Source organism: Malaclemys terrapin, chromosome 2 (assembly GCF_027887155.1).
Source record: "Malaclemys terrapin pileata isolate rMalTer1 chromosome 2, rMalTer1.hap1, whole genome shotgun sequence".
NCBI classification, from domain to species: Eukaryota; Metazoa; Chordata; order Testudines; family Emydidae; genus Malaclemys; species Malaclemys terrapin.
This window is the reverse complement of record NC_071506.1, coordinates 255,037,651-255,062,672: the sequence shown is the minus strand read 5'-3', so window position 1 is coordinate 255,062,672 and position 25,022 is coordinate 255,037,651. Positions and strand designations below refer to the sequence as shown.

Genomic DNA, 25,022 nt, shown 5'->3' with positions numbered 1-25,022 from the left:
TTTTTTAGAATGTCTCATCAACCTCTGATGTCTCATATTTCTCAATGTTTCACCTGTCTTCACCCATGTCCTATTCCTCCTTGAAGAATATTAGTAGCTTTTATGTATCAGAGGGGTAGCCATGTTAGTCTGAATCTGTAAAAAGCAACAGAGGGTCCTGTGGCACCTTTGAGACTAACAGAAGTATTGGGAGCATAAGCTTTCGTGGGTAAGAACCTCACTTGCATCTGAAGAAGTGAGGATCTTACCCACGAAAGCTTATGCTCCCAATACTTCTGTTAGTCTCAAAGGTGCCACAGGACCCTCTGTTGCTTTTTGTAGCTTTTATGATCTTCACCTTTTCCGCCTTTGGTGATAAAGATTCCCTGGAACTATAAAGGGATAAAAATGTTGTTCCTTTTCTGATTATGAAAACCTAGGGGGAAAAATGCAGAGTTGGCATGGGTTTCCTAAGAAGGGAAATTTCAGCTACTAGGCTATGCAATGAGTTGCAAAAAGTTCAGATGTGTGAGTACTTCAACTTTATTAGTCCCTAAAGAAATCCCCCCCACACACATCTAAATTAAAAATCAACCAGTGGAATGTGTTTAGTTAAAAATATTAATTGGACTCTTCAGTTGGACTAAGAATTCTCAGCTACTATTCTGAAAGCAGGTTAGTTAATGTGGTTACATCTAAAGCCCCCTTGGCATGAACCAAGAAATTATGTAATCCAAACAAAAAAAAATACTGATCAGATATCCCCACAGTTATACAAAAGTCTTCAGTATTCTACTATCAGGAGGGAATGTTTAGAGCCAAAAGTAGAAGAATTTCAAGTCATTACAGTTCTCCCATTAATTTGGCATTCAAGTTTAGGAAGATCATTATCTGTGCCTCAGTGTATCTCTTGTAAAATGGGTAGGCACTATAGAGATCTATATTTTTTGTATAACACTGTATTTACATAACAAGGGTCAGTTGTTTTTATTTTCCATGGTATCCTTCTGAGTCAGTGGGTCATACATTTCTCCTTACTACAGATCTGTGTACTCTTTAATCTGAGTGGAAATTCCAGAAACATTCCACTAGTTCCTGTTGACAGTGTACGTGCTCCTGGGACTACTAGTCCTCCATGGGAAGCCAATATTGGTCTGTAAATTCCACTGGAACCCGACTACTTATGAGGTGGAAACTTCCTCTGAAAAAGCAATATATCTCGTAGTTACAGCTTCCAAAAGATGAGACTACCACTTTCAGTCCAGATTTTATCCACTGATGCCCAGCTCTCCTCTTTCCAGGAAATCTCCTTTGGCAATTTCCTGTGCTGAGTAGGTTTGGAGACCTATATCCATGTATCTAGTCATTTAGCATACTTCAATTAGCCGAGGTTCCACAATGAACAAGACTGAACGGCTTTCAAATTTTCCTGTCTCTGCATGAAATATCAATCTGGTGCTTCAAATACATTTACAGGCATACCTTTCTACCTTCTGGAAATCAAGATCATATTCCTCAAACAGCACTCTTTAGAAGAACAAATTAAGTAGGAATCCTGTGTATCAAAAACTTGCTTTTTAGTTTTCCCTGGCAAAGTTGTCTTATAACAATTGCCAGATTTCATACTTTCATATCTTAAAATCTATCCTTCAGTTCATTAGTTAAGATGCTTCTTTCTTCTAACTTAAAAATGCAAAGAAAATCCATTTATACTCCCTAAATTGTGAAAAATCATTGAATAACTCAGCAGAACAACAACTTTCACAAATAAAATGCTCTACAATTTATGGGGGCCACAAGACAAGGAGAAAAAGATATCCTCTTAGGCCACATCACTATTTCTTGGTTGATTGAGCTTGCCATAGAAAGGCATACTTGAGTCCCAATCTGCCAGCTCTTTAGATCATGGAAAGATGGAGAATTTTTGGGTAAAATACATGTGGTAGTGCCAGAAAAATCATTAAAAAAAAAAAAGTACAAAATATAGGTCTCCCTGGAGGCAGCCACTTCAACAAAAGGCTACCTTTCCTTGTAAAAGTTTCCAATCTCATTCCTCCTTCCTTTTCTCTTACTGCATCTGGCTCAGTCTTCCCAGTGCCTCCAGACTGGATGTATGAGTGAATGAGAATAGGATCATTTTCCCCCTCTTGTCTGTTGGTTGGTTTTATAATATCTATCAATCCATAGGGGTCCTCTGTTCTTTTCTTACATCTGTATTTACAGTATGTACTTCTGTTTCCTCAGAGAACTATAATTCTAGGATTATTCAGCTTTGAAAGTTGTTCCCTGGAGGCTTGTGACACACTCCCGGCCATTTATAACCAGAGGATTTGGTGCCAAGATAAGTTAGTAGGCATATGTTTGTGAGGTTGGTGTGTGGACCTAATTAAATAAAGCTTCTAGACTGGTGAACATGCTTGTATGAGGTGTAAGACTAATTTAAAGGTAGGACAAAACCTTCCAATATTTAAATTCTTTTTAACTGGAAACCCCTAGAAATAGAGGGATCATAATGGAAACCCTTATTAACATAATTACAATAGGAAGATATGAAAGTAGAAATGAAATTATTTTAGTACAGTCAAAGTAGGGTTTTTGTCTTTAAAAATTACATCATAATAGCTTCTGAATATAACATTAGGCAACCCTTTTTATAGAAAGGAAGAAAACATTTTTGTTTATACAGGAATAGAGTTGCCTTTTGTAGTCACAACAAATAATACCCTTATGTAAATGAATGCACTTCTCCATGTAACCACTAGATGTCACAAGTACTATAGGAGCCTGAGAGGTGACTAAGGGCCTGGTGGAAATTCAACAACATATCACAGGACTTCACATATTTCACTGTTTCCACATGGTAGATGCCAGAATAATCTGATACAGTGTGATATATAGAAGCAAGGTACAACTGGAATAATGAAATTTCAAAAATAAGCCCTTTTTAAAGGCTGGTTGTAACAGTCCTGTTGGGTATTGTAAATGCCTCAGGTGCACTTGATACTGCTGTTACGTTCCTGGCTTTTGGTTCTAATTTTTATGGAAAGATGGATTGAACTTCAATTTAAGAATATTCGGTAATCCCTCTCAGGACATACTGTAACAGCTGGTATTTCTGTGTTGCAGCAAATTGATTCCATACAGCAGTCAGCAATACTTATGGCTGGATTCTGACAAAAACTTCCAAAGCATTTTAAATAAATTCAGCCAAAGAAAATAACATCATCAATGCAAAAATGTAGCTTAATTTGCAAGTTTGGGGGGGTGGGCTGGGGGGAACCCTATTCCACTCCAACAAAATATTAAGCATTTTACTGGTAAGGATTTCATCAGGTCATTTATTTTTCATTAATATATATATAGGTTCTGGAGGGAATAACTTTGCCGTATATACATTTCTTAAATAATAAGGCAGTTTAATTTTTTTTTTAATATTGAATGTTTTACCATGAAATAAAGAAAATGAGGAATGACATCCAGACTTTTTAATATATGAAGTGTGTGTCGATCAACAGAATTTTCAGGTTTATGTGAGCACTTTTCTTGAAGTATCTGCAGTTTTAATTAGTAATAATGCATGCATTTGTTGATGAAAATGCCTTTGAAATGTTTACTACATTCATTTTTTGACATAGGACAAAATCTTTAAGTTGCACATAAATCAGAGGTATGTGATGATGATGTGAGCTATTGCTGTATTTTTAACAAGTTCAATAAGCTCATGGAAACGGAAAAACCTGTTCTCTATCAGATAGCTGACATCCTTCAGATAAGGATAGTCATATTCCGATTGGGGGATCATAACTGAATTTAAAACTTGTATCTTCCTTTATGAAATTTATATGTATAAAAAAGTAAAAATTGAATCTGTGCTTTTTCTTAATTTGTACAGTGTGTCCTTGGCGTAGATGTCAGTATTTTTTTTCTAAACTGAAGTTTGGCTTCACTTGCAAATAGATGTTTTGTAACTCTAGCATCATAAGGAAATCTCTGTCGGCCTTGAGTGCTAACCTTTCTTTTCTCTGTTTCAAATTTTGCATTTGGTATGAATTAATGGAGTTGTCATTGACTTGAAAATAATGCCTTTGTTCAATATTAATACAATATATTTGCTTGGAAGTTGATGCATCGTTTAGTGAAAACTTATTTTTCTCTTTCCCACAATCTCTTAAAATCAAATCTTCAATATGCTGTCTAATTCAAGTAAAATATTAGGACTTCATTTTTTATATTCTTAAAAATCCATTGTATTTACCAAAAAGTGTATGTTTCTGCTGGTGCAATAAAGCTTGTCAGCCTTTACGGTTTAAAACAAGTTCTTAGGGGGAGATAACTTTACCCTGTATGTGTAATTTAAACAAACCAGTAATTTTTTTTTTTTAAGTCTGAAAGTTAGCATATAAAACTTTGCTTTTGGCAAACTTACTTTTTTTTAAAAATACTTATTTTAATAACAAGTTCAGTTTTGAGCATGTTGGCAACCCTGTCTTTATAACTAAAAATGGATTATAATTTACTAAACAAAATCTGACAAACAGTCCATGATAAATTATAATACTTGTAGAGGGTTTTTTCATGTGTGGAGGACAAAATATTGAACAATTCCCAACGGTTATGGCACTTGTGCTTTAACCTTTTATAAGAATCTGTGTATACAAGAGTGTCCAAACTATGCACCGTCAGGACCAGGATAACTTCAAAAGAGAACCATTCTGATTAATAGTGTGGATGTTTTTAAAACAAAAACAAAAAACATCTTTCCTGTATATACATTCTTATGAAAACTTGGAGCCATTCTGATTTCTTATTTAGATAACATATTTTATTTTCCAGAATCTAGAGAAAATATAATCTTGATTTCAAATCTCTCTGTCCCTACCTTGGTCTGCTCCACTATGAGTTAACACTAGCAGTCTTAACTCTGTAATACAAATCAGCGAAAAAGAAATCCAATCCTATTTTAACATTGTCTTTTGTACTTAAATCTTGGTCTTCATTTCAATTATCTCTCTCTCATAATGGTTCTCTATTTTTCTGAAAGAACTGATCAGAAATAGACTAAAAGTTTAAATTGGCAGTAATTAAAAATATATATTATCAGTATGACTTTCTAGCAGTAAATATACAGGGTCAGATCCTCAGCTGGTGTAAATGGTCACAGTTCCATTGAAGTCAGTGGAGCTATGACCATTTATACGTGTTGAGGACCTGCCCCACACAGTACTATTTGTACAATTTCACTTGAAGTTTGGATCTATGCTCCAGACAGTAAACACAGGTTGTACTTCAGATTTTAAATGAATTGAAGAGATATGATGGAATCGGAAGTTAAGTGGAGGCCTTGTATAAATTAGTGTTAGACTAAACAGAGGTTCTTCTGGTAAACTTTGAGCAATTTAAAGTATTTACTGTTTTGGAAAAACAGCCTTTTTATTTCCAAAATATTTGACATTGTAGGGTTAAAATGAGTAATTTTAGTGAAGGAAATAAATTATTTTTACAGCAGCATAGGATTAAAGACTGGACTGAAGAAAACAAACTTGCTTCATCTTGGAAAAAGTCTTAATATAAAAACAATGTTCTCTCTTGTTTTAATTGAGAGCATCAAATGAAATCAAAAGCTCCTTTAGCAATAATGATTTGACTTGATAACTAGGACAGTATTTCGAGGAGACTGCTAGCCACTCAGATCAAGTTTTAATTTTTTTTGACGTACTTAAGCTGCAATAATTTATGGTTTAACAGGGTTCTTTATTGTAAAATTATGTTTCTGTTCTTTCTAGGGGAATCTTGGAGATTGCATAAATCTTTGTAGAAAACTTGGCTGCAGGCAGCTGAACTGAAATTAACTGCTGCCTTCTGGCTGTGGAGCACTATTCTAACGTTCTTGTGTGATAGTCTGTAGACTAAATCATGCCAGCTTTATCAACTGGATCTGGAAGTGACACAGGTACGCAAGCCTAAAAGGACTATATGTTTCCCCCTTGTCTTAGTTGTGAAGTCTACAATCTTTATCTACAGAAAGATAATTAATTACAGTCATCTAATTGAACACATTTTTAAGTTTAACCTCTTCTCCCCTTACTTAATGTAAATACACTAAACATCACAGTTAAAAAATAAAATCCTTCAGATTATGTGTTCATCTGAGCAATTTCTTTTCAGTCACTGTCTCCTCTTGGTGGCTTTATTTATTTATTTATTTTAAGAAAAAGGAATTAAGTCATTTTACATGGCCCAATGTATGAAACAGTCTAGACTGTCCTTTATTTGAGTTACAGATACAAGAGGTGTTATTTCTGAACACAAACTATTTAGTTTTGATTTTTCTCTTAAAAAAATTAATTAATTTTCAGATCCCCCCCCCCCCCCGCTATCGCACATAAAGGTTCAGTTTCCATCACTGAGGGTATGTCTACACTACCTGCTGGATTGGCGGACAGCGATCGATCCAGCAGGGATCAATTTATCATGTCTAGTCTAGATGCGATAAATTGACCCCTGAGCCCTCTCCTGTCAACTCCTGTACTCTAGCGCTGCGAGAGGCGCAAGCAGAGTCGACGGGGGGAGCGGCAGCAGTCTAATCACCGCGGTGAAGACACCACAGTAAGCCGATCTAAGTACGTCAACTTCAGCTACATTATTCATGTAGCTGAAGTTGCATAACTTAGATCGATCCCTCCCCCCAGTGTAGACCAGGGCTGAGTGTATGCGGTGGCAATACAGTAACTCCTTGCTTAACGTTGTAGTTATGTTCCTGAAAAATGCGACTTTAAGCGAAACGATGTTAAGCGAATCCAATTTCCCCGTAAGAATTAATGTAAATGGGAGGGGTTAGGTTCCAGGGAAATTTTTTTCACCAGACAAAAGCCTATATATTATATAGATATACACACGGTATACGTTTTAAACAAATAATGTAATACTGTTCACAGCTATGATGATTGGGAAGCTTGGTTGAGGTGGTGAAGTTAGAGGGTGGAATATTTCCCAGGGAATGCCTTGCTGCTAAACGATGAACTAGCACTCGGCTGAGCCCTCAAGGGTTAACACGTTGTTAATGTAGCCTCTCACACAAGGCAGCACGAACACGAGGGAGGGGAGACAGCATAGCAGACAGAGACAGACACACACCTTGGAGAGAGAGATGCACACTGCCCCTTTAAGCAAGCTGACCCACTCTTAAGTGCATTGCCTTTTTAAGTGGATCAGGAAGTTGAGACAGCAGCTGCTGCCCCAAGCTCTCTGTCTTTCTCCATCTGTGTCCCCTCCCTGCTCTATATGGATAAGGGGTAAGTGGGGTGCAGGAGCAGGGGGAGGGGGACACCCTGACATTAGCCCTCCTCCTTCCCCCCTGCATAGCAAGCAGGAGTCTCTGGGAGCAGCTCCATGGCAGAGGGCAGAAGCACCACATGGCGGGGGGGACACCTGAACTGCCAGCAATTGATAGCCTGATGGGCGGCTGCAGCACAGGGAACTTAGGGGAGCGGGGAGCTGATAGGGGGGGCTGCCGGTCCACCCTGGTTACAAGTCCCCACCAGCTAGCTGCAACGGGCTGCTCTTTCTGCAAGCAGTGGACAAAGCAGGCAGCTGCCAAATGATGTTAGACAGGAGCATTGCACAACTTTAAACGAGCATGTTCCCTAATTGATCAGCAACGAAACAATGTTAACCGGCACGACTTTAAGTGAGGAGTTACTGTACAGTTATAACGATTTTTTTCTTACCGTTCCAAAGTTTTACCCTTTTCAACAATACTAAAGTATCTTGAATGTAGACAGAGGCTTAAGTTCTACCTTGCTGACACTTTTAGGAAGGAAAAATCAAATGCCCAAATACAACATGGGGAATAACTAGCTAAGCACCAGTACTGCAGCAAAGGGTCCACGGGTTATAGTGGATCCAAAATTGAATCTGAGTCAACAGTGTGGTGCTGTTGAGAAAAAGCCAAATGTTGTTCTGGGGTGTATTAACAAGAGTGTTGTATGTAAAACCTGGAAAGTAATTGTTCCACTCTCCTTAGCATTGATGAGGCCTCAGATGGAGTAACGTGTCCAGTTTTGGGTACCACTCTTTAAGAAAGATGTGAACAAATTGGAGAGAGTCCAGAAGAGAGCAACAAAATAAGATATTTAGAGGAAATTACTTATGAGGAAAGGTTGTACGAATTGGGCATCTTTAGTCAGGAGAAGAGAACACTGAGGGGGACATAAGTCTCTGAATATGCAAAAGGTAGCTGTGAAGTGTTTTCCATGTCCACCCAGAGTAGGACAAGAAGTAATTGATTTTGTTTGTGGCAAGAGAGATTAGGTTAGAGATTATAAAAATACTTTCTAACTCTAAGGATAGTTAAGCACTGGAGCAGCTTACTTAGGGAGATGTGATTCCCTCTCACCAGAGGCTCTTAAGAACAGGTTAGACACATATCTGTCCAGGGTTGGTCTAGATGTATTTAATTGTGCTTCAGAGTGGGGGGACAGACTAGATGACCTCTTGAGGTCCCTTGCAGCCCTACATTTCTTTGATCCTATTTACTAATAATACTTAATATTGTATGCTCAAAGGTGTATCAATACCAGCTAATCTTCATAGCAGCCCTGTGCACTAAATAAGTATTTTTTATCCCCATTTTAGAGTAGAGGAAACTGAAGCAGCAAGATAAAGTGAGTCATTTTGCCCAAAGAGACACAATAAGTCTTTGACAAAGCCAGAATTAGAACTTTGGAATTCCTGCCTCTTAATCTTGTTCTCTTTCCTTTGAATACACAATTAGAAATGGGAGGATTGTGAAAAGGGGGGATTCCAAAATGCATGAGGAGTTGCATTTGGTTACAAGTCTAACTGGATTTTATGGAGCAGAGATAGTTTTTTTGCTACCAATCCAGATTTTCTCCAGATAAAATTAAAATTAAACTTTTCCTGCTTTCCTTCTTCTGACTCCTACTGCTCTTGCTGGATTTCAGGAATTTGTTCCCCTCCCTCCCCTAATATACCACATTCCACTAGCATGACAGTTGAGGCCAGCTAGTTTGCCCATGTTGATCTCTAGCTTTGAATTATGGAGCACTAGTTATGGAGTGTTTGCTGTGGAGGATCTTCTGCTTTGGTGCTTTCTTGCTTTTATCCACCTGCCTTTGCTGACCTTCAGAGCACCACTTAAGGTCATTTACTGGTATTTGGCCAAATATTTTCTAGTGTTCAGAGTATTTCAAGTAGTGAGCAGAGATGGGCCGTGGAGTGATGGGTGACTGTTGGTATCTGATATAACCAGTGTAGCTTACTTAATTACTTAAATAAATGTATCCAGAGGTGGTGGTGAGGGGGACATAATGAATCTGTGAATAAATAAAATGGCTTGGAAAAAGGTATGAAAAATTAATTCCTCAATATTAAAATGTGTGGCTTTTTCTAGAGCACATGTATTGTAATATTTTATACATGTGAAGTTCAAAGCATCCATTTCATAATTATGATCAATGACAAAAGCTTAGTTGTCCCCACAAGCCCAAGAAACATATTAATAAGAATGATTATGCCATCTGTGTCTTACTGCTGAAATAATTTTTTGACTTTGGGCCAGATACAATTTGTTTAGCACTTCAAGGTTTAAAGTGCACCTCTTTACTTGAGCAAAGGCTCAGATTCTGGAGGAAGGGATTATTCTTCCACCCTTTCCCTGCAGGGAGGACAGCTACTGTTTGCAGGATAGGAAGATGTTTTAGGTTTTTGGGGAGGTTTCTATCCTGGTTTTAATATAACCCTTCCAGCCCCTGACCTGATACACACTGCTATCATTTTGCTTCTAGTACTCCAGCTCTTTGACTTAAATCAGAATGTAGAGTTCTGTTGTCTGTGCTAGTCCCAGGCGGGCGAACACTCTTTCGCCACCCCACTACGTAAACATGAATTGTATGTTGTGAGACGTAATGGAATCTGAGCTGCTCCAAACTGTGAGAATTTGATCCCAAATTAGTGTGCTGTTTAATGGGGTCAAATAGCAATTGGGCCCAAATTTGCCTTTAAGGTAGGAAAGGCGATTTCATACAAGCAATTAACCAGCTAAAACACCTAATAATGAAAACAAACTTCTTCACTCCCCCATGTCCTGCATTAGTCCTTACTTAGGGCATGTCTACACTGGCAGAGTTACAGCGCTGGCAGTTACAGCTCTAAAGGGAGAGCACGCTGAAGGGAAACCGCTGTTGTGTGTTCACACTGTCAGCTGCCTGCGCAATAGCGTGTTCACGCTTGCGGCACTTGCAGTGGTATTCGGAGCCGTGCACTCTGAGCAGCTGTTCCACAGAGCACCTCTTTCTCTTCTGCTGCTAAGACTTACGGGAGGCGGAGGGGGTCGTGGGGCATCCTGGGTCCTGTCCCAATGACCCGTGATGCATTGCTTCGTATCCCAGCAATCCCTGTGCTTCCGTCCACATTTGGTGTCATCTTTCAATGGTTTATGTACTGTGCGCCCTGCCTCTTTGGGCTGCAGGAATAGATCCCGAACTGTTCACCAGTATGCTGCTCACTCTGACCAACACGTCACAAGTGGCAGTGGAGTTATTCCTTAAACTACAAAGGCAAGAGGAGTGTGACATTGATCTTGCCACGCGTAGTAGCTACGACACAAGATTGCTTGTGGCATTCATGGAGGAGCTGACCACAGGGAATGCCGCTTTTGGGCTCGGGAAACAACCACTGAGTGGTGGGATCACATTGGGATGACGAGGAGTAGCTGCAGAACTTTCGCATGAGGAAAGCCACATTCATGGGACTGTGTGATGAGCTTGCTCCAGCCCTGTGATGCAAGGACACGAGAATGAGCATTGCCCTGCCGTTGGAGAAGCACGTGGCAATTGCACTGTGGAAGCTGGCTACTCCAGACTGCTACCGATCGGTTGCTAATCAGTTTGGTGTGGGAAAGTCTACCGTTGGACTCGTGTTGATGGAAGTGTGCGGGACCATTAATTGCATCCTGCTCCAAAAGACTGTGACTCTGGGCAATGTGCGTGACATTGTAGATGGCTTTGCACAAATGGGCTTTCCTAGCTGCGGAGGGGCAATAGATGGCACGCATATTCCAATTCTGGCACCAGACCACCTAGCCACCGAATACATTCATCTCAAGGGGTATTTCTCAATAGTTCTCCAGGCGCTTGTGGATCATCGTGGGCATTTCACAGACATTAACAGAGGCTGGTGCAGAAAGGTGCATGACGCACGCATTTTTCGGAACACTGGCCTGTTCAGGAAGCTGCAAGCCGGGACTTTCTTCCCGGACCAGAAGATCACCATAGGGGAAGTTTAAATGCCCATTGTGATCCTGGGAGACCCCGTCTACCCTTTAATGCTGTGGCTTATGAAGCCATACACAGGGCAATTTGACAGCAGCAAGGAGCAGTTCAACAACAGGCTGAGCAAGTGCAGCATGACCGTTGAGTGTGCTTTGGCCGTTTAAAAGCCAGCTGGCGCTGTCTATATGGGAAGTTGGACCTGGCCGATGACAATATTCCTATGCTTATAACTGCGTGCTGTACAGCCCATAATATTTGTGAAGGGAAGGGTGAAAGCGTCACTCAGGGCTGGACTGCAGAGGCTTAGTGCCTGGAGGCTGAGTTTGAACAGCCAGAGATCAGGCTATTAGAGGGGCACAGTGCAGGGCCATAAGGATCAGGGATACCTTGAGGCAGCAATTTCAAGCCGAAAGCCACTAATATTTGTTGCTATTCTTGGGAGTGCAGTGCTTGTAATGCTAGGAGGTGATTGGTGCACATGATGCAATACGAGGGTTTAACATAATTTTATGTTGCTTTGTAGGGCTCTTTTTGCTTTCAATTAATAGAATAAAGATTGCTTTCAAACCAACACAGTTCTTGTATTAAAAGACAACAACTGGAGGAAAGAGTCAAACAAAGAAAACCATCAGCAGTGAGGTGGTTGGGGGAAGGGAAGGTCCCAGGAGGAGGAGAGGTCACGGGACAGCTAAAGATTTGTGTATGTCCAGGGATCAGATCCAATCTTCTCCTTTGGAGTACAATGCAGCGGGTACTGTACTTCAGCAGGATCAAACTGCAGAGGGATGGGTGTTGAGTGCAGGGGGTAGTGGGAGTCCGCAGTGCTAGACTGTGACGGGGGAGGACTGGAATGCTGTGGGTATAGACTGGAGCCAGGAGGTTGATAAGAGCGTGTTGGCGGTGTCGGGGGGGCACATGGCAAAGAGTTTTGCGACAGCAGCTGCAGGGGAGGGTGAGCGTGGAGCTGCTTGCTTTGAAGTGCCAGCATCACCTGGAGTGTGGCTGCTTGGTGCTCCATAACCTTTAAGAGCCACTGCGTGGCTTCATTCTGGTGTGCCGCGTTCTCCTTTTGGTTCCTCTTCTCGGTGCAGCGGTAGCGCAATACACGCTATTCCTCTCAGGGAACATGGAGTACATGCAGCGCTGCAACCATGGAGATACAGCGCTGCAAATGCCTTGGCAGTGTGGACGGGGAGTGAGTTACAGCGCTGGGGGCGGCTTTACAGCGCTGCAACTCGCAAGTGTAGCCAAGGCCTTTGTCAGTAATACAAGCATATAAATTGAGTACACAATGGATGCAGATCTGTTATTTTTAGACATTTAAAAAGAATACACATTTTTCAAATAGATTTTAAAAACAAAAACCCTTCTCTTTCTCAGTCTGTTTTGTAATACAAAATAAAGCTTTGAAATTTTCAAAAATAGCAGTATTTTTTTTCTAGACCAGTGGTCTCCAAAGCGAGGAGCACTTTTTAATTTTTTTGCTTCGGCAGTTTGGGCGGGAGTCCGAGCGCCTTTTATTTTTATTTATTTATTTATTTATTTATTGGGGTGGCAAAAATGGTAGAGCCGGCGCGGCAGGGAGTGCGTGTTCAAAAATTTTTTACTAGGGTTACAGTGGGTGCACAGTCAAAAAAAGTTTGGAGACCACTGTTCTAGACTACTAATAGTGCCATATTTTATGATTGTTGCAGAATTCTGCTCTGAACCCTCTGGAGCCGCAGCATTGTTTATGTGCTGCATTGTATGCTATACAAACATTTCACTGGAATGTTATGTTAGTATAACAATTTTTGTTTACACCTCTACCCCAATATAATGCAACCCGATATAAAACGAATTCAGATATAACGCAGTAAACCAGCGGCTCGGGGGTGTGTGTGTGTGTGTGTGTGTGTGCGCGCACTCTGGCGGATCAAAGCAAGTTCGATATAACGCAGTTTTACCTATAAAGCGGTAAGATTTTTTGGCTCCCGAGGACAGCGTTATATTGGGGTAGAGGTGTATTATGGATTTGTGAGTAGCTTCATCTCCCAAACAGAGAGAACTGCAAACACTGACAAAGTTTAGATACCTGTGTTCACTGGCACTGAAAGATTTTTCTACCACTTTAGTACTTTTGGGGCTTAGAATTTACTCCCTTTATTTAATACTACATCATTTATTTTAATTTATTTGGTCCTACTTTTGACTTAACACTTTCATTCCCAAAGAGTCTCTGAAATATTTGTGTTGCAGGGGAAAGCTGATGGTGGTAGAGCTGAGAGAGAGACATGGAGGGGGGAGATTCCTGGGGCACTTCAGAGGTGAATAGAGGGGAGGTCCCAGAAGAGAGGACAGCAGGTCCTGTTCTGCTAATGCACTAGATATCAGAGAGAGCCAGGAGACTGCAGATAAGACAGTTCTCCATCCTGTATGATATGTAGAAGAGGTGATGGCCAGAAGTCTAAGTACACTGGTGTGAAACTGGGAGAAAGGAAGGTGAGGAAAAGTGATAAAGGAAAGGCCTGTGGTGGGAAGAGCTGTTTGTTCCCTAGTGCAGTGGCTCTTAGCTTTTCCAGATTATTGTACCCTTTCAGGAGTCTGATTTGTCTTGTGTACCCCCAAGTTTCACCTCACTTAAAAACTACTTGCTTACAAAATCAGACAAAAATACAGAAGTGTCACAGCACACTATTACTGAAAAATTGCTTACTTTCTTATTTTACTATATAATGATAAAATAAATCAACTGGAATATAAATATTGTACTTACATTTCAGTGTATAGTATATAGAGCAGTATAAATAAGTCATTGTCTGTATGAAATTTTAGTTTGTACTGACTTCACTAGTACTTTTTTTGTAGCCTGTTTGTAAAACTAGGCAAATATCTAGATGAATTGATGTACCCTCTTGAAAACCTCTGTGTACCCCTAAGAACTACACATGAACCCATGGTTCAGGACCATTGCTCTAGTGGACTGTCAGGTTACAGGTTTACAGTGCAGTGAAGTCTTGCAACCCTTGGTCAGAGCTGCTGAGATCTGCCACTAAAATTTCATATTACAATAAAGTGGTAAAGCCTGTATTTGCTAATGTGAAGCTGTTAATTGTGCTTTATGTTTATCATGAAATACTCAGTGGACTACTGCCAACATTTTCAGGTGTGAAAGTTGCATAGGGGCTCCACAACAAATGTAATATGCAACTATCTCTAGTTACACTATCATTCAGGTTACAATACCACTTTCCTAAATTTACGGACCACTGGAAGTAAAGTCGGTCTGAAAATTTATGCCAGTTGAGACAACTCTTCTTGGCTTCAATGGGGCTAGGCTGTCATCCTTGATTCTGGAATGATCTCTGTCTCTAGCAGTCAGAGGCATTAAATGATATGTAGGCTTGCGTTAATATGAAAGATGTAGGAAGCTAAGATATACCTGGCTAGCAGTAATTGTTATCAGATTTAATCCTTAAAAATAACAATGTGATGTAAAAACTGTACCTGAACCTTAGTTACTTGATTAACAACATCTTCATAGTGGTTAGTAATTTCATACCACTCTGAACAAATTTTCAAAACTTCTCTAAGTGAGTTAATCCTTTTAAAAACATCTGTGATAGATTCAATCAAGCAATGTGGAATTAAAGATGTGTGCTGTTATATTTACCAATGGTAAGTGTCTTAAAACTATTAAATTACTTAGATACAATCTTACCTTTAACTTGTAACATTTGACAACGGGAACAGTTTTTACTTAATCTTTTTGAAAGAAGCAGCAAGAAAACTTTAGTTGTGAAATAGCTTTAACTAATAGCAGGGAGAGTTGTTTTTTGACCAAAAGATTAAGAAATTGCTGTTTTTGTAAGACAGAAAGCTATAATCACATGAACAGTTTGACAGTTTCTGGTCATGCCGGCTGTCCGTTGACTAGAGCAGACTATTATGTTGTAGTGTAAAATGTAAGAATGCCAGAACCTAGATTAGCTGCAGAGTATTGTATACATCAACTGTCAGAGGAAAGGTGCTGTGGCTTTTCAGCCCAGCTTCAGGTCAAGGACTGGCTGTTTTACTGTTAATCCTAAAACTGTTAATTTAAGTGACATTTAGTACTAATAGTCACTGAAAGCCTTCCATAATAATTTCCAGTTGCTCGACATGGAACAGCTACAAATGTTCAAATATTCTTTTGCTCTCTTGTGATAGGAAACCTGTGTAAAGGAATTTATTGTACTCTATGGATTTCAATGTTAGGAATATGTGAAATGTTTGCGATTCATTCAAATCACTGTTGTATTTTGCCTAAACATATCCTTGAGACATTATGTCTAATGGACTATTTTGAAATGTGCGTATATCTTCTTACTGATTTGAGCACATAACTTTTGCTTGTGCTAAGTGTTACACTCGTTCAGTGAGACATTTTTTCCTTCAGTATACTAAGTGATATGTCCAGCTTCACAGTACATTTTTAATGCCTGAAATACAACTTACATGAACATCTTCCTGATTGATGCATGAAATCCTACTGATCACAGGACCTTTTGATACACTGGGGAACATAGTATGAAAACTGAGGTTCATGGTAATCAAATTAAGTTTTCAAGTAGCTTTGGGCTCAGTTCAGTAATAAATAGCCTTGACCTCTGCTCTTGGAAGGCTTCATTCAGTCCTTAAAGGGAAACTGTTGTTCCTTTTTTTGCAACTGTAAAATGCCACATTAGGTATTCCATACCACTCCTCCCCAGTGCCAGTCCCTCACTCCCACTTGCAAATGCTGTGAATTTAGAGTTAGTGCATTAAGCATGCTCAGTGAGAGTCTCTCCCAAACAACCTAATGCTGGAATGAATTTTTTTTTACTATATGCCAGATACCTCTTTGGTGTTGATGAGGACTTAGATGCAGATATTTAGTGAATGACTCATCACAGCGGATGTCTATACAAGTGGCCAGTCAATTCGTTAAGAGCATTCTGGATACCACAGTATGCAAACTTCCTTTGCGGGCGTGGGGTGGGGGTAAAGGCACTGGCATTTTTGAAAAGGTATCTTGGGATCTTTGCATGAGCGTTTCCACTGTGTTAGTTTGTGCTCACTAGGTCACAGTAAGTCAGTACTATCATTATTTTGTTGCTATTGCAGCTTTGCATAGTATTTTAAAGTGGTAGTCCAAGTAGACTTGATTAATTTACAGAATATGATGTCTGCTGATATTAGTGTCTAGCAACTATGTTTAGATCTTCTTAGTTTATTTTAAAACCACATTGGTGATCAGCTCAGTATAGGTATAGGGTCTCTGCAGCGTTCTGTCCTCCACTATATGAATGCAAATGGAAATAAACTATGCAGCTCAACTAAGTGTTAGGGTGACCAGATGTCCCGATTTTATAGCGACAGTCCCAATATACGGGGCTTTTTTTTATATAGGTGCCTATTACCCCCCACCACTGTCCTGATTTTTCTCACTTTCTATCTGGTTACCCTACTCAAAATGAACTGGTAAATCTGAAATGTCCCTGTTAAGACAAATCCTAAAAGACCAGTAACTGTTTCGAACAATTGCAAATATTTACCTCCTGTAGTAGTAGTCAAATACTAAAACTAAAGTCTTTCATTTTACAAGGAGAACTTAATTTGAATGCACTTTTTTTTTTAAATCTGGAGAACTCACATTCAACATTTTCTATCATAACATTATTTTCAGATAGGTTCTCAAATTAATGTAATTCAGAGTAATGAAAGATAGCTACAAACTTCATATTTAAAAAAGTTCTGCATGTTGGTTTTTACTGTCCTGAATAGGTTTGCAGTCTTGCCCTTTGAAATCATTTATGACAAAATTGCAATTCATTATTAACCAGAAAACAGCAAAATGAAACTTAAATAAAATCAATATTAACATTGAAATTCTGTTTACGATATACCACTCATAAGGATATCAAAATTTGACTATTTCTTAAAGCTAAAAAACCAGTAACCTGGTATTTTTTTCCAAATAGAAAAGAGTGACCAGATGTCCTGTTTTTAAAGGGACAGTCCCATTTTTGGGGACTTTTTCTTATATAGGTGCCTATTACCCCTCACCCCTGTCCCGTTTTTTCACAGTTGCTATCTGGTAAACCTACTGATCACCCTCAGCAGTCACAGACTTCATTGTGAACTGTGGACTGTGTTCAGTTCCTCTGAAAATCAGACTGGTAGTGAATTTGTGGAAAACAAAATGTGCAGTTGTTTTAAAAAGTCACTTTTAAATGTAGGAATGAGTTAATCACTGTTGCCCTGATCCTGCACTTTATGGACTGTGGGTAGTCCAACGTATATCAGTGGGACTGCCCACACGCCATAAAATTAAACATGTAGGCAAGTCTTTGCATAATTGAGGCCTGAAAGATTAGTCTATCTTAATGCATGCACATACTGTATACACTTGTTTTTTTTACTGCAGCTTGTATACACACACTAATCTTAAATACCATCTTCGCAAATATTTTTTTCAGATAGTCAATGTTAGTGACTTTGACTACTGTACAGTAGCAAATGATGTCAACATAACAAGCAACAAAAGCACAAATTCTGTTATTTCATTTTGGGTAACTAAAATGTTGTCTGATCCTTTGTAGAACTGTAAAAGTATACTTTAAATGTGAAAAAGTAAGCTTGTTATAAATGGCAGCAAACAGTGCTGATTATTTTACCTTTGACAAAGTGGAAAATTTAAAGGTTCATGTGTCCCAGTTTATTAATACAATAAAATTTTACAGTGTTGTTCTGGGCTTAGATATGTTCTTTAGGGTTTATTACCCCTTAGTTATAGTAAAAAGCTTGGTTTTAAGCATGGCATTATTATACAGCACACTAATTCAGAAAACTAATTAACAAATGAAAGTAAATGCTCATCCATTCGTCTCAGCTTTCTGAAGTTTTTTTCTTATACTACTCCTAACAAAGTTAAATGTTTTCTTGTAATATGTAAGAGTGATGGAACGCAGAGACCATATTTTTTTATCATTTAGCATTGGTTTATAGCTTCCACAGGCTTGTCCTAATAATGAAGCTATGAAGGATATGACAAGAATGGTGATATTAAATTTCTCTAGACTAACAGTAAATTTTTCCATTCTGATGTCAAGAATGTTGAGCATCTGGAATCTGCAATATGAGTGGTTCACTATGGGAACACTTTCGTCAATTACTTAGCCATTTATTCTTCTCCTAGGAACTAGGGGTCTTCTACAGAATATAATACTATATAGGAAACAATTTTGTAGAATTGGAAAAGAGTTTTGTGTCCTGTTGCTTCTGATTTAAAAGCTTTCCATTATTTTTGAGATTTAAATTGTATTAGATCTGCAATTTAATTTGTATTTAATTTAAATTTTTTAAATAATAAAACTTGCCACTATGACGCATTGTTCTCCTGATTCAATAAGGCAAAATTATATTAATTTGGTTTAGAAAAAACAGAACGCACACACCGGAGACAGGTACAGATGTGAGTCCATAAAAAAGTATACAGAATTTTCTCTGCTAGCTGTTTAACGAAGGACTACACCAGTGGTTCTCAACCAGGGGTACTCAGAGGTCTTCCATGGGATACATCAACTCATTTAGATATTTGTCTAGTTTTACAACAGACTACATAAAAAGCACTAGCGAAGTCAGTACAAACTAAAATTTCATACATACAACGACTTGTTTATACTACGCTATATACTATACACCGAAATGTAAGTACAATATTTATATTCCAATTGATTTTATTTTATAACTATATGGTAAAAATGAGAACGTAAACAATATTTTAGTAATAGTGTGCTGTGACACTTTTGTATTTTTATGTCTGATTTTGTAAGCAAGTAGTTTTTAAATGAAGTGAAACCTCATGAAGCAAGACAAATCAAACTCCTGAAAGAGGTTCAGTAGTCTGGAAAGGTTGAGAACCACTGGACTACACAGAACTTAGAAATACAGCTTAGATTTTCCCTTGAAATTATTTCTGTTGTCGCAGTTGACAGATAGCTGTGGTTCCTACTCTGCCAACATTTCCCTTTCTTTCACAATTAGTGCAAAGATTGTTTTCCCCAGAGCCAGTTACCTCATCATAGAAGGCAATCAGGTTGGTCAGGCCAGCGCAACCCATTAGGAGACCGCGGGCGCTGCGATTTGGGGGGTGGCAACCGCGGTGGTATTTCGGCGGTGGGACCTTCCGCCGCCTAGGGTGGCGGAAAAGCTGGCAGCGTTCCTGGACATCCCCCAGCCCAGGTCCTTTAAACGTGTGCCAGGTTGATTTAAATCTTGGTTTTAGGTAATGTAAATTTTATACTGCCATAGGCGAAATTATTGTATGCAGTGTAGCTGTAGCCATGTTGGTCCCAGGATATTAGAAAGACAAGGTGAGTGAGGTAATACCTTTTATTGGACCAACTTCTGTGGGTGAGAGAGACACGTTTTAACGCTTACACAGAGCTCTTCTTTAGGTCCTGAGACTTTTCTCTCTCACCCGCAGAAGTTGGTGCAATAAAAGATATTACCTCAACCACGATGTCTAATAGGCAAAATAATGCAATCATTTGGTTTTATTCCCCTGTACGTTCAGCTGAATTGAACTTCATATCAGTGTCTCTGCAGAATCCAAAGTACTGATGCAATTCATCATTACCTTCAAAGTCCTTAGTTCTTGAATGAAAGTATAATGTAAATATTTTTCTACCAGAACTTTGCAAAACTATCTACAATACTTTTCCTCCTCATTCAGTCTTTCTAGGATACACGGCATTGTTCAGTTTATGTATAATATTAGGTAATGTTATTAACCAGATGTGACAAAAATCAGTAATGCGCATACTAGTACCTAGAATTAGGAACCCATCATTATTGAAGTTGACACCTATTGTTGCCATTGGATTACCACTATTTCATTTAGTTATTTAACTTTACATTTCTTTAACTTTGAAGACAGTTCTTTTCCCCCAAGCTTTTGAGATGGGAGTGCTGGGCTAAGGGCAGGAATGGGGGTATTGTTATTTGAGATCAGTGGCTAGAGTAGTGGGGAAGTCTTTTCCTTTGCAGGTTTGCAAAGTTGTCTTTTTTCTGCATGTGTGTAAATTGGCTGGTATTTTTAAAATGTCAGTCACCTTGAGCCTTTCAGGAGGTGGTTTGTTTTCTAGAAATCTATATGAATCTATGTGTTATATGCAATCTTTGTACTGCATTGTATCTTGAAATGTGAAAGTACTTTGATTCTGGGAAATTGCTACAGGTACTTTTTTTTCCGTGTTCCAAAATAGAAGCTGGCTCAGCCTATAAATTCCTGTTTGTTCTTCTTCATTTTCCTAGCTAACTAAATTTTCTTTAACTTGATGGGCACCTGACCAGAACAATTGAAGGGTAGAAAAAGCAACCATTTTCTGCAGAGCTGTTTACAGCATTGCCAACCCCAAACACTTAAAAATCATTTTTTTTAAGGATTTTTAATTTTTTTTTTTACCCTCTGGCTTTTGAACATTTAGGGTATGCTCAGGTCATGTTTTCCAGTTTTCTCCACAACCATGAGATTAGAAACTTTACTTCAGAAAGTAAGCTGAAATTCTCATGTTCATATATTTCTACGAGTTGGGGCTTAAAGAGAAACATCACATTTATTGAGACTGACCCTAAAATTGTGAGACTGGACAGCACTGCACTAAGGATAAAAATGCTTAGAATTTAGTTCAAGTGGTATGGTTCCTCCTTTTGTATGCAGAAAGTGTCCTGTGGAGAGTTATGACTCCAAAAGCCATTGTTTTGTTGTGGAAAATTGTCCTCATGGAAATAAAGGAGGTGAAGGGCAAGAGTGTACACCTGACCTTATCTATGTACAGGTCTACACTAGAAGTGCTACATCAGTGCAGCTGCAGCGCATCTGGTGAAGATGGTCTCTGCTGCCAGGAGAGTGCTCTCCCGTTGGCATAATTACTCCACCTCTGCGACAGGCAGAAGCTAGGTTGCTGAGAAAGAGTTTCCTGCTGATATAGTGCCGGTGTGGACAGCGCTTAGGTCACTGTAACTTGCGTTGCCCAGAGGGGCGTCTTTTTCATACCTCTGAGTGACGTTAGTTAGATCAACTTAAGCGGTAATGTAGACCTGCCCCCCAAACTCTTCTTCGAGGAGTGTCCTTATGGGTGCTCTACTTTAGGTGAATCTGCGTCCCTGCGCCTGCGATTGGAGAATTTCAGTAGCAGTGCCTAGTTGGGTCACACATGTGCTGTCCCTGTCTCGTGCCTCCTCTGGCGGTTACATAGTGCTGTGTGACCAACTTCCCTTCTTCCCCTCTCCAACCCCCAGTTCCTTCTCTACCATCCTTGGCTTGAGACAGAGCAATCAGCAGTGACTCCGAATTTACCTTTAGTTTAAGAATTAGTTTAGATTAGTAGCTTTTAGAACTCAGTTTAGCTAGTTACTAATTTAGGTACCTTTTTATATTCCTCATTTATTTTTTCTTATTATACCTTTTAGTATAGCGTAGATACCTTCCCTCAATGGGAGAAACTCTACTAAGGGGTATGCCTGAATCCCTGGGTTTTAAATGCTGCCTAGCTTGCTGGGAATCAATCCTGGTTTCTGACAGACACTCCAGTGTGTCCGCTGTCTTGGCAAGACACACATACCGCAAAAGTGCTCCCACTGCCATAATCTTAAGACCTATGGAGAAGTCTCTGCGCCCAGCATCCGATCTGGGATCACGGACTCCTCCAGGACATCAGTCTCCAGTGGGAGCATCTGAAAGATATTCCCCACCACCATCTCAGAGGAAAGAGCACTCCTCCAAAAAGATGGCCAAGAAATGTGCTATGACCTCCCCTTCCTGAGGCCTAAAAGAGGTGATCCCTGACCTCTCAGATGCTATGGTACCGACCACACTGAGGCCGATTACGTCTGAGGCAGCGGGACCCTCAGGTGCCAAAGGTACCATGCAAGCCAAAGACCCTAAGCGGGCAGGCTCAGAGAGAAGCAGCAAAGGGAAACTTGCCATCCCTTCCTTGGTACTGCTGGAGCCATTCAAACATGTGGGACCAGCAGTGCTGCAGTCTACGGCATCACCTTCTGCCGCCATGGCTCCTAGCTAGGGTGACCAGACAGCAAGTGTGAAAAATCAGGATGGGGGTGGGGGTAATAAGAACCTATATTAAAAAAAAGCCCCAAATATCGGGACTGTCCCTATAAAATCGGGCACCTGACTCATAGTGCACAGTCCTTGGTACCAACAACTGCTGAAATTTCATCGGCACCACCAGCAAAACCCTCCTTGGTACCAAGATGCTTTCAGTAACACAAAAATTTCTCCTAGTCTCTTCAGCACCAGAATCTCTCCTCCTTGGCACCAGTGTTACTCCAGCATGCTCATTATCTTACCAACTTACACCACTACATAAATCAGCTTTTCCTTTCACCAGTAATGAGGAGGAGGATTAGGAAGGGGAGATCTACTTTTCACGTCACTCCTTGCCCATTCAGACAGTCATCAGACCAGGTCCACTAGAACAACCTGAACACCACTCCAGACCTGAAAGATATGGGTGGTACATACATCCATGGATGCTGTCAGCAATGCCATTCCCACATCAGTGGCCCTACTGGGACCCATGGGTGGCATACCGTCAACACTATTCTAAGCTTCTTAGTATCCACAGGAATAGAACAAGACATTCCCCACCACACTCAGTACCCGTACCCTCTGAAGCATGGAAGAGCCACTCGAAGGACTGGAAGAGACTTCTGATCAGGAAGTCACCCTAGCTGCCAATTTTTCATCCTCCTCTCTAGACAAAGCCATCATGTTCCCACCACCCATGATGGGTGATGATTTTAAACAATTCCCAGAGTTGTTTAAGAGGATTGCACACTCACTAGAGATACCACTGGAAGACATTGCCGAATCCCAACATAAGTTGTTGGACATCCTACAAATTCATCCAAGATTGCTCTCCCAATAAATGAGAAGCTCCTGGCCCCAGCCAAGATCATCTGGCAGACCCCAGCAACAGTTGTAAAAGAGCGGACAAAAAATATTATGTCCCTTCCAAGGGAATGGAATTTCTGTTTTCACATCCCACACCAAACTCTCTGGTAGTAGAGGCTGTGCATGAATGAGGCAGACAACATCACTCTAGATCCACTCCATATGATAGGGACTGGAAACGACTAGACCTCTTTGGGAGCAAGGCCTGCTCATCAGCAACCTTACTGTTCAGGATATTCAATTATGAGGCATTAATGGCCAAATACAACCACTCCAAGTATTCAAAGATGTCTGAATTTATTGATCACCTCCCTGGGGACAAAAAAGAGCAATTTAAAGCAGTCATCTTGGAGCGTCACCTTCTAGCTCGAACTGTCTTACAAGCCTGACTGGACATAGCGGCATACTCCATCGCCGTGGCCCTAGTCATGCACCAAGCTTCCTGGCCCCACCTCTCTGGATTTCCCAAAGAGGTACAATCCACCATTGAGGATCTCTCGTTCGAGGGACTGTAGCCATTCACAGCTAAGGCCATGTCTACACTTACAGTGCTATGGTGGCACCAATATAGCTGCGCCTCTGCAACACGTGTGCTGAAGGCACTCTGTGCCGATGGGAGAGAGCTCTCCTGTCGGCATAAAAAAACTACCCCTGTGAGCGGCATAAGCTATGTCAGTGGGAGAAGCTCTATTGTCGACATAGCACTGTGCACACTAGCGCTTATGTCACTCAGAGGGGTGAAATATTCACTCCCCTGAGAGAGATACGTTTTGTCAACATAGATGGTAGTGTAGGCAAAACCTAAGACAGATGAGTGCTCCACACACTAAAAGACTCAAGGTTGACTCTTTGATCCTTAGGCATCTACGTGCCTATACAAAGAAAGAAGCAGAAGAAATACTACTCTGTGCAAAGAACAAGATCTGTGCCATACACACAACTACAGAGGCAATATGATCCTCAAAAACATAGACAGAGACCCACAAGACTGAGACCCCTCCCATCTCAGCCATCAATATCCCAGCAACCCTCTTCTAAGCAAAAGTTTTGAGGGTTTGATCTAGGCCCCAAGATGCATTACAAATTCTCAAGTGCTGGAACCATCCACAACCATACATCCTTTTGGAGACCATCTGTCTCCATTCCACCCAGCATTGCAGACCATCACGTCAGACTAATGGGTACTAAAAATTATTGAGACTGGCTATTCAATCCAATTTACCTCTATCCCCTTACTAACCCTCCGTCCCCATTCCTCTTCAGGGACCCTTCTCACAAGCACCTACTGCGACAGGAAGTAAACCATCTTCTGCACCTGGGTATTGTAAAGCCAGTACGAACACAACACAGAGGGAAGGGCTTCTACTCCCATTATTTCTTAACCCAGACAATAACCAGAGGATAGGGACCCATTCTGAACCTAAGGAAACTCAACAAATTTGTGAAAACCCACTGATTCTGTATGGTCACTCTAGCAACGATAATTCCAGCACTAGAACAAAGGGACTGGTTCTCAGCCCTCAACCTCCAGTATGCATATTTTCACATTGCAATACACCCGTCACACAGGAGCTCCTTCAGATTTGTTCTGGGACAAAATCATTGCCAATACAAAGTACTCCCTTTCGGCCTTTGTACGGCTCCATGGTGTTCCCCGAAGTTCTCTCGGTGGTGGCAACTCACCTCCACAGACAAGGGGTCATAATATTCTCCTATCTGGATGATTGCTTACTAAAAGCCTCCACATGAGAAAAGGCCTTAGGAGCTATCTG

The 25,022-nt window shown here is 40.3% G+C and overlaps 1 protein-coding gene across 5 annotated transcripts in view; it reads left to right on the top strand.

Annotated features, from left to right (window-relative positions):
* MPP7 (MAGUK p55 scaffold protein 7) overlaps window positions 1-25,022 on the top strand; it is a 293,702-nt gene that overhangs the window by 87,038 nt on the left and 181,642 nt on the right. For all 5 annotated transcript variants that reach the window (XM_054020780.1, XM_054020779.1, XM_054020782.1 and 2 more), the window contains one exon: window positions 5,763-5,929. In XM_054020780.1, the coding sequence (XP_053876755.1) occupies window positions 5,893-5,929 (37 nt within the window). In that variant the 5' untranslated portion in view covers window positions 5,763-5,892. The remainder of the gene's footprint in view (window positions 1-5,762; window positions 5,930-25,022) is intronic.